At 33.4% G+C, this 11156-nt stretch overlaps 1 protein-coding gene across 1 annotated transcript; it reads right to left on the bottom strand.

The window, feature by feature from the left end:
- Nucleotides 1-9111: 9111 nt before the first annotated feature.
- LOC139902662 (uncharacterized) lies at nt 9112-10330 on the bottom strand. Its single transcript, XM_071885267.1, has 2 exons — nt 9944-10330; nt 9112-9621 (listed from the first exon to the last, which is right to left on the bottom strand). Exons 1-2 carry the CDS (start codon nt 10328-10330, stop codon nt 9112-9114), a joined length of 897 nt encoding a protein of 298 aa, XP_071741368.1.
- Between the last annotated feature and the right edge of the window lie 826 nt (nt 10331-11156).

The following is an 11156-nucleotide window of genomic DNA, read 5'->3' as shown; positions in this document are numbered from 1 at the left end:
CAAAGTATTAAGACCTTGTTACAGTTCGAATCCCCAGTTAGTTGGAATATTTGACTTCGGGTATAAGGTTAAATTTGCCGAGCAGTTTATAATTATGACCGATGAACTATTATGGACAAAAACCAGATAGGTTTCAAATACATCCAGGACAAAGGACAATTAGCCCAGGACAATAAATTAAAATCAAAACGTCAAACATCATGGTTACGGAAGTTTAAATAAGCATAATATATTTTATTTCATTTTTCCTCGTACTTTTATTTATTGTCATTTCAATTATTGTTATTTATTTTATATTGTTATTTAAATATCGTCATTTACTATACGCTTCGCTTAAAATATAAATCGACAAACCGGTCATTAAACGGTAAACCCCCTTTTATATATTATTATATATAATTATATATATTTTGTACAAATATAGTTGTTTAAAAATATAGTGTGCAATAAGCCCGCTCCCTGTGGAACGAACCGGACTTACTAAAAACTATACTACTCTACGATTAGGTACACTGCCTATAGTGTTGTAGCAAGGTTTAGGTATATCCCATTTCTAAATAAATATTTAAAACTTGTGTAATCTGTATCGCTTTTCGTATCAAAAATATAATACTATTTCGTACCCCCACGCTACCACATCAAGTTTTTGGCGCCGCTGCCGGGGAGTCGGCGAAACTTTATATTTTTAATTTATTTTTGTATATTTATATTTTATTTTTAGAAAAACAATATAAAATCTAAAAAAAAATAAAAAATTAAACACCGAAAAAAAAAAATATATATATATATATATATATATAAATCTGTTTTTATAAAATATTTTCATTTCTATTTTGGTTTTTTTTTAAATATAAGTGTTTATTTACTATATAAAAATATTTTGTAAAAATACAAAACAGAAAAATAAATAAAATAAAAATAAAATAAATACGTTGAACCTGTAAAACTGACCTGTCACGTTTGAATTTTGAACCCCCGCGACTCGCGGAGGTTTTGAACTGGGAACCTCGCAACTCGCGGAGCCCCTCAGACACGTCTGGTAACCTCTGTCGACACATTAATTACAGTGTAATAATTATTATTATTTTTATTTAAACCCTAATTAGGTTATCTTAATTAATTATTTAGTTTAGTTTATTTATTTACTTTGTTATTTTTAAATTTTAATCTAGTTTTTATAAATATATAATTTAATAGTTTTATAAAATAAATAATATAAAAAAAAAATAATAATATTTTTATAACAATAAGTAATTTTATCACTTTTTATATCTTTTTATATTGTCGTATTTTTTTATTTGTTTTAGCGTAATTTGTATATTTTTCGCTCGTAATTAGTTTTAAGTTTAGTATTTGCCGTAGTTTATTTTTAATTCTAGATTTTTAGGTCTTGCCGTAAAATCCCTTAAGTGCTTATTCCTTAGACTAAGATTTAGGTGCTTTAGAATTTTGCGACGCCGTTTTTTGTACTACCTTCTTATTTTTATTTTTCGACGCCTATTTTTCTACCTTTTTATTTTTCGACGTTTTTCGACATGCAATCTATTTCTTTCTTATTTCTCGACGCTCTAGTTTTTAGGACTTAGAATTTTCTCTATTTCTTATCTAATATCTCAAACGGAAAGAAAAATTATTTAAGCGGTTAAATTAATGGACGTTAAAAGTCTATTAATTGGACAACTTATATAAGTTTTTCTATTTTTATAACTAATAGGATAATTAGTGAACGCACCACATTGTAGCTAAAAATTTGTCCATCGCAATAAAATGGAAAATTTTGAAAACAGGGCCTTGGAAACTCTTTTTGAACTCCAAAATCAATTAAATCAATACCCTCAAACGAGTGTTGATAACAATTCATTCGGTCAATCTTGGATCGCGAACGACGAAACAATAACTGGTTGTGAAATCTGTGGAGATTATCACTCAACATGGGAATGTTACTATTACGTTCCTATGGAAAATTACGCACCCACGGAACCTGAATGGAACGATTACGAAGAACACAATTCAAATTGGGATTATTCCCAAGAATATATCCAAAGTCAACAACCAGAAGACGAGGAAAATTACGTGTCCGAAAATTCTTTAAACATTATAAAAATCAAACTCGAAGAACTCGATGCTCAAAATGAACAAATGAGAGAGTTTGTAAACCGGCAAGCTGAAACTCTATCAAATTACACACCTGTTGATCTGAGGAGACATGTTCAAAAAAATCTCATATCATCGAATTTTGATGAATTCGAGAGCTCCGAAATCACCAACTACCCCGATGATACTTTTTATTCAGTCTTACCAAATTCACAACATATCGACACATTAGCCTCTACAGACAAAATCATCGATCCATCAATGGATAAAGAAGAAGTAAGGGTGACAAATTGGTACTCTTGGGAAAACGATAACGTTGAAAATTTTACCCCCGAGACCAAAATGGTGAGACCAATAAGTACCGTTAATGAAGAAGAATCTACTCCAATCCCGAAATTCACCATTCCACAACCTTCCAACCCAATATTCTCAATAGACGAGTCATCTAGCGAAGATGAACTACGAGCTTTAATAGATAATGACACCTTGAATTTCACCCAATTGGGTAATAGAGGTGAAACCTTTGATCCCAAGAATGAACGGAAGGAAATGTTAGGAATTATCCACCCTATAGAAATATGTATGTCAATGTATATCGATCCATTTGACCAAGAACCAGAAAAGAGACATATCCATTTACTAAAAGCTACACTTAAAAAAGAATTAAGTAGTGACAATCGGGCGAGTCTAAACTTTAAACCCATTGATATATTATACACCACCCGAGATGTAAATAACTGGCTCACTACTCTAATTCGTGGAACTTATTCTACCGACTTCACATGTCATCAGCTAAGAGTGGGGAAGTTTAACCCCACTTAACGTTAAATTAGGGGTTCGGGTTATTGCATAACTCGTTAATAAAAATGCACGATTAGGGTAAAAGACGCATTTTCATATATTAGCAAACAGTTCAGAAAAGCAACCGTTTTTGAAGAAAAAAAACATGTGTGATAAAACAAGAAGGAATGAACGATGAGGCGCGCCATCTATCATTCGATGAGCTTTGTAATTACAAAATGGGGATTTTTTATCACTTTTCTACACTAATCACCCTCATGAATTTATAATTATAGTCTGATTTCATGCAAATGAGGGCATTGCATGATCTCAAGTGTGGGGAAGGGTTATAAATTCTCTCGGGTTTATACTTGGCTTATTTGCCAAATTTTATGAAAATTTAAAAAAATTTTAAACTAAATGAATTCAAAATCATGTTTATACATATTTATGAACGATAAAACTAGGTGTTAATGCCGAAATTATCGTTACCTCGGAAAGGACATAAATTGAGAAACAACCCAAAACGCTTGAATTCATTTAAAATGGAATATAAGAGAATAAAAAGGCAAAGAACATAATAAATAAAAGCCAAGTGTGGGGAGAATATACCAAGTTATTCAATAAAAAAAAAAAATTATCTATAACATGTTTCCGTAAAGTTATTGCAGGTGCTTTTGTTTTGGACTAAATTAACTGTTTTACCCGATGAAAGAAAAGAAAAGATGGATCTACACGATGAATCAATTCCATCATTAAAAGGAAGTAAAGTCTTCTGAAAAAGACACGCGCTTCTTGATTTAGGTCAAGAAGTTGTCGTCCAGACCAGCTGTAGGTTGACGAAAAATCTAGAAAAGTCATCACTAAAATCAGCAGGAAATCCACGGACCTCAGCATCAAACAGGGTCGCCAAGTGGTCAGATTTATCCTAACCATGAGAAGGATTTATCTCGTACAATGGGGAGGCACCGTGCAAATTAGCTTGATAAGACTAATGAATCAGATCCCCAGAAAAGGATAATCTCCTTAAAGATTAAAAATCAGCTTTTAAGACTGATAATACTCAATCCTAGAGATTGACCTTAAAGATTGAGAATTCAAACTCATGGAATTCGATGATATCTAAACTCGAGCATGAACGAGAAAATATTTTGATCAAAAATACAAACCGATTTGTTTTCTGAAAAACCATTTTCAATGCGTTCATTACCATTGAACGTAAAATTCTAAGAAATTCTAAGAAATTCACCTGGAATTCATTAGGTCACCTGAACCAAATCGGGTGTCAACCGTAAGAACGGTGGTTGCATAGCATGGTCGGAGACAGGACCTTTTGCCAAGACCGAAAAACTATAGGGTGATCTTTACTATTGCTCCTACAAAGGATAGTATTGCATCCGACACATTAAAGACCATAATCAAAAGCATGTCACGGGACATTGCCTTAACAGTTGCTTGTTCAACGCTTTCCTTTACAACCGGACGGTAGTTTACCGAAAGGTAATATACGGGACAAGTAAACTGGACGTGTTGCTTTCCTAATACAAGGTTAGCAAGTGGGTGACACAAAACCATAAGTTTTGAGCTAAAATTTTTAAATCTGAAACCCACCAACCCACAAAAATATTTTGCAAACACCGGTGAAGGGTTATTCCGGAAAACCTGTCTAGGGTAAAATCTAGCATGAATTTTCAAAAGATCAAATGTTTTTATAAAGATCCAATTTCCTAACGGATCTAAATTTTCATAGTCATGTGGGACTGTAAACCACAAATGCTACTATCATTGTTTATACCGCCGTATCAAAATCACTGATGTACAAAGTGTGAAGAATAAAGAAGTGATTCTAGTGTGTTTTATTTCAAGACTGTATTGCTTGAGGACAAGCAACGTTCAAGTGTGGGGATATTTGATAGTGCTCCAAATGAACATATATTTAGTATCAATATCCCTCCGATATGTAAAGATTTCAGTTGCAATTGTTCCATTTTCATGTAATATTCATTTATATTAAATAAGTGCGAAGACAAAAGGCGAAAACAACGAATTGAAGACGCAAAGGTCCAAAAAGCTCAAAAGTACAAGATACAATTAAAAAGGTTCAATTTATTGATAAGGAACGTCTAAAAATGACAAGAGTACAAGTTACGAAACGCAAAGTACAAAATATCTCAGCGTACGCAAGGACGTTCGAAAATCCGGAACCGGTACATGAACCAACTCTCAACGCTCGACGCAATGGAAAAAAAAATTACGAGTCTACTATGTATATAAATATAATATAATATATAAATAATTATAAAAATTATTTATATATTATATATATTTAAATAAAAACCGTCGGCAGCCTTGGATCTTGAACTTGTGGGCTGGTTTTGGAACCTCCGCGACTTGCGGAGCTGGAAGGCCAAAATGGCCGCAACTCGCGGAGCAGTGAATTTCAGTTCTGGCTATAAAAGCTCTCGAGTTCTGCATGTAAAATATAATAATAATAATAATAATAATACTCCCTAGTATAATATAAATAAATATATATATGTATATATAGTATAGATTAGTGTTATATTAGATTAGTTTGGGTTATGTAAAAGTTATTTTTACGGGTTTTTAAAGTCGGAGCTCTGTCCGTGTAACACTACGCGATAAATAATCAATGTAAGCTATGTTCTCCTTTTTAAATTAATGTCTCGTACTTAAGTTATTATTATGCTTATTTGAGCCAAAGTAATCATGATGTTGGACTAAATATTAAAGACGGGGTAATTGGATTTTGTACCATAATTGGGGTTTGGACAAAAGAACGACACTTGTGGAAATTAGACTATGGGCTATTAATGAGCTTTATATTAAATTAACGATACCTCGTTAATTTAATATAAAGGTTATGATTTGAAGTATCTATATATAACCACATACGCTTAATCGGATACGATGGGCGGGATATTTATAAGTACGAATTATTGTTCATTTGACCGGACACGGGGATGGATTAATAGTCAATGGACTCATTAAAACAGGGGTGGATTACATTCAAGGGTAATTGGTGTAATTGTTAACAAAGTATTAAAACCTTGGTTTACACACAGTCGATAACCTGGTGTATTCATTAAGCAAAGTATTAAGACCTTGTTACAGTTCGAATCCCCAGTTAGTTGGAATATTTGACTTCGGGTATAAGGTTAAATTTGCCGAGCAGTTTATAATTATGACCGATGAACTATTATGGACAAAAATCAGATAGGTTTCAAATACATCCAGGACAAAGGACAATTAGCCCAGGACAATAAATTAAAATCAAAACGTCAAACATCATGGTTACGGAAGTTTAAATAAGCATAATATATTTTATTTCATTTTTCCTCGTACTTTTATTTATTGTCATTTCAATTATTGTTATTTATTTTATATTGTTATTTAAATATCGTCATTTACTATACGCTTCGCTTAAAATATAAATCGACAAACCGGTCATTAAACGGTAAACCCCCTTTTATATATTATTATATATAATTATATATATTTTGTACAAATATAGTTGTTTAAAAATATAGTGTACAATAAGCCCGCTCCCTGTGGAACGAACCGGACTTACTAAAAACTATACTACTCTACGATTAGGTACACTGCCTATAGTGTTGTAGCAAGGTTTAGGTATATCCCATTTGTAAATAAATATTTAAAACTTGTGTAATCTGTATCGCTTTTCGTATCAAAAATATAATACTATTTCGTACCCCCACGCTACCACATCAACTTGCATGATCTAGTTGACTATATGTTGACTTTTACTTTGAAACGCGTCTAGTCGAGCAATAAGAAAACTTATACTATGAAACCACATTTATTTAAGACATATTTATTGACCAGCCTAAATACGTATACTTAGGTTGCATTACTCGGCACTAAACCGTACAAGTTATTTGTCCACTTTTCAATTCGAGCTTTATTCAAAGGTGAGTCTACAGTCCCGCTTTTTACATGTTTTCAGGGATGAGAATACACGTTGTACTTATATTATCAAATGCTTTTTGTATTGACACGAGTATATATATGCATATTTGAGTTTGTTCACAAAGCCTCTAGCTTGAATACTTTTAATACCATCGGTGTAAGCACAATTTAGCTGGACAGATCCGTTAGGTTGACAACCTCACCCTACATTATTAACTGTGGTGCATTTACTTTGAACATTAAATACACTCGAACAAGTGTATAACATTTTATGAGGTAAAGGCGGGTATAGTGGATTCTATACTCGGGTCATTGCTAGTATTCAGGTGCTCATAGATTATGCAAACGTTTCGCAACTTGGAGTTGTACTTGTAAAATCTCGTGGTCAATGGATTTAAACTATTTTTCTGATAACTGTTTTTCAGATACTATGATACGTTACTTGAAACTGTGGTTTACAAATATTTGAAACTAGACATGGTAATGTCTACAATTATATGAAACGAAACTATTTTGATGTCACACATTTGGAACTTGACATCGCTGATTACGAACAGTTAACACTTGACATTGTTGTATGCAACTTTCGACGTCAAACTTTGGTGGTCTTCCACAACTAAACATTTTCTGAAAGTCGTTTCCTAAACATACTGTATTGTTTACCTAAAATCTGTAGATTCACTCAACATTATTGTTGATCCGTTTTGCGTGTTTTATTCTCAGGTATTAATTGCTTCAGTTGTAAGATATTGCTGTTACGTAGAAGTCAAGCCAAGCACTGGGACCAGAGTTAACATTCCGTTAAAGGGATTTTTGACGGGGTGTTAAATTTACTCTCCGATGGCAAAGAAATTTGCAACTGACTGGTGGTACGAACCAAGTTTCTTCTTGAGCAGCCGCGGTTTTTTTCTTACTCGTACAGTAGGAGCATGCTTGGGATGAAAAGATGGGTTTGTGAAATTCATAGCTATAAGGAGGTCAGTGTACCAACGAGAAAGCGAAAAGTTGAAAGGGTTGTAGACTTCGAGGTTGTGACTGCGTTCTCACTGGAGCCTTGATGAAGAGTCTATGAAGGCGTCTGTTGGATCTTCTAATTGCTGAGAAGAAAAATCATAGATAGACGGTGAAATCCTGTACGAGGTTGATCATTGACATGTGGGTTCGGGATTGTACATGTCTAGAGTGATCGGTGAGGCGGTGTAGTCTCATGAAGAATCCTATAATTAAAGAGTCGCATACTTCAATTGGTCTTCTGGTGTAAGAAGATGATCTTCGTGTTAGAAGATGGTGGCGAAAGAAATTGAGATGGCCCAAGCTAGTAACTAAGAGATTGGATTATCGCTCAGCGGTGTTTTTGGTGTCGAAAGACTTCACTTGCTCGTAGGTTAACGAGTGAAGTGCGGCGTGATTCGGGTGTCTCATCCGGCGGTATCAAAAGGAGTTGGTAATCGGCTAATCTAGAGTTATTGTGAGTTTTGAGGTGGTTTGGATTTTCTGTTGAAGATCGATGTGGGGTTTGTTTAATGTCTTCTTCAAGTGGAAGATTGTTGAAGTATACACAATATATGAAGAAGAATTAAACCAAAAAGGAGTGATATGGATTGAATATTGCTTGTGGTCAAACGTGAGGCTAAGTGTCACCATGTGACAATACATGTCGAGCATCAAATTCTTTTGGTACAAAAGTTGGTCACATATGGTGACTAAAATTTCACCAGACGTGAAATTCAAACATATACATGGAATTGTTTTAGTCTCATAACGTACAGAATATTCTAGAATGTGTACGCCCATAATTATTAGGCTTGCTCCTTAAGTTAATCATCCCCTATAAATATAACCCCATGTAACATGTACAATGTGTGCACAAATATAATAAAAAAAGATCTCTGGTTTGCGCCTGTGGAGTAAACCTTCTCCGTGTTTTGGAGTTGGGATTTAACCACGTTAAATCCTTGTGTCGTTTTATGCATTTATTTATCGTTCTTATGCTTTATTTATTCGTTTATCGTTCGTGAGTTTAGTAATTGGTTTAAATCACCTGTCTTGTTGGGTTACAAATTTCTAACAGTCAAAAGTTTCAATATAATAGAAAGGTAAAATCGAATAACTACAAGTAACCTTTATAAAAAAAGTTAATAAATCGTATGACCATTTCTATATCATTAAAAAATTAGAAGATAGACCAAGTTCTCAAAGTTATATATATATATATATATATATATATATATATATATATATATATATATATATATATATATATATATATATATATATAAATAAATGTTAGACTTTTTCTTGAACTCTAAGTGAGTCATTATCATCTCTTACTTGGTCCACCTTCCTATCTAGCAAAACCACACCGAACCAAAAGAGACACTTGACCACCCTAACCATACCAATGGTCACAACCAAATAGTACAACCACCAACCCATTAAGTCAACCACGCTAACACCAATATCCATTTCATTTTTCATCTCAATTACCATCACCAAAGACTCCACCTCATCTCTCAATCTCCACCACCACAAACCACCTAAACTACCACCCATAACCACCCTCTCTACCCACCTCTCCTCCATATCAAACCCAAACATCGTGTCATCCACTACCGGTTTCACAATTGTCCTCCACCAATATACCGTCGTCGCATGCAACCCCAGGAAAAACACAATGCTACATATTATATTTCTCTCTTGACCAAAACTTGAACCATTAATTCCGGCCCCTATGCTTCCTTCAATCCCAAGACCAACACAAACCTGCACAATTTGGAAAATCATCAGAATTTCTCTCTGATACCATAAAAGATAACAATATTAGGCTCTGTTCCATAGTTATGTTTTGGAAGGACAAAAAGGAAGCTGAAAGAAATTAAATAAAATATGATATTTCCAAGTTTATCTAGGAAAGAAAGGAATTGAAATGGTTTGATGATTTTGTCTAATCTTTAATGCCAAATTGAAAAAATCCCACTTCACTCCCTTTCATTCCTCTTCATTTCACTTTGTTTCTTTTACAAATAAACTCATATCCAAAACCTTAGATTAAAGTATGACACAATTGAATAAAAAATGCTTTGGCCGGTACCATGCAAATGCAAAATAATAAATATACCTCCAATGCGCATAGAACAATCCATGCCGTGTATAATCGTGGTCTCACAAATTCTAAATCAGAAAAGTGTGAGAATGTGATCCGTCCGTTATTTAAGGTATGAACAAGGGAGGCAATACATAAAATTGAAATAAGTATGTGAAGTGGGCTAATTGGAATGTAATAGAGGATGAGCGTAAAGAAGACACTTAACGGTGTGTTAGTGGTTGGAAATTCGTTCAAGGATAAAAGGTAATCCGCGGTTGAAAGACGAGCTAAGAGAAGGAAGGATAGGGGGAGAAGGAGACTAAGAAGAGTGGTCGTGAATATTTGAAGTGTTCCTCTACATTTCAAGAAAATGTTTTCAGTGATATGATCCAAACTCGTTGTTTCCTTGATGGAAGACATTAATTATATGATGAATATGATGATCCAAGTAAAATAGCAGGAATTTGATTAAATTTGTGACATATGTTAAAAGTGTGATTAATATATGTATATGTTAAGTTCAGCCATTGAGTATTGAAAAGCCAGAGTGGAGTCCACGACTTGGTGGTTAGTTGACAAATGACAAGGTTACATTTCATGCCATTGAGGAAGACGACTAAATATGAGAACCAAAGTATACCATAATAATATAATATATTATATTATATATTATAATTAGAAAAAATTACGCTGTTGGTACCTGTGATTTGTTCACATGTGCATCATAACACCTAAACTTTCTTTTTTACGTAGTTGGTACCTCAGTTTTGCTTAACTATCGTGGTTGGCACCCCAGCTTAACTGTCGTCAAAATTAATAGTTAACCCCTCACATTATACACTCATAAAAGCATAAAGACTTTTAGTGTAATACAATAAAAGTTTATGGACTCATTCAAAATTAATGGTTAACCCATATATCTAATTTATTAATATGATTATAATTATAATTATCTACATACACTAATCCCCATAGTTACGTGAATAATAAATGAATAGTGCCCATTTTATGCTTTATTGATTTGTACGTTGCGCATTAATTGTTGCACCCACAAGGGTATTGATGAGCTACAATAACTTTTTTTTTAATATTCTCCCCTTCATTCTCTCCTACAAATTTCACTAAAGGACTGCAGAAAAATACTGTCATGATTATTTGTAAACTAATTTCTCTCAAAATAACGTTACACTTAATTTTTATTGTGTTCTTTTTACCCTTCTTTTTCCCTATAATTTTTTCCTAAACT

Source organism: Rutidosis leptorrhynchoides, chromosome 3 (assembly GCF_046630445.1).
Source record: "Rutidosis leptorrhynchoides isolate AG116_Rl617_1_P2 chromosome 3, CSIRO_AGI_Rlap_v1, whole genome shotgun sequence".
Taxonomy (NCBI): Eukaryota; Viridiplantae; Streptophyta; class Magnoliopsida; order Asterales; family Asteraceae; genus Rutidosis; species Rutidosis leptorrhynchoides.
The sequence above is the reverse complement of the archived record's forward strand: the minus strand, read 5'-3'. Positions and strand labels throughout refer to the sequence as shown.

Excerpts from the sequence above, each read along its gene's own strand:
- LOC139902662 (XM_071885267.1), bottom strand. The coding sequence starts at position 10,330 with ATGTCTTCCATCAAGGAAACAACGAGTTTGGATCATATCACTGAAAAC. Across the intron at positions 9,622-9,943 it reads TTGTTCTATGCGCATTGGAG|AGAGAAATTCTGATGATTTT; the intron begins GTATATTTATTA and ends TTATGGTATCAG.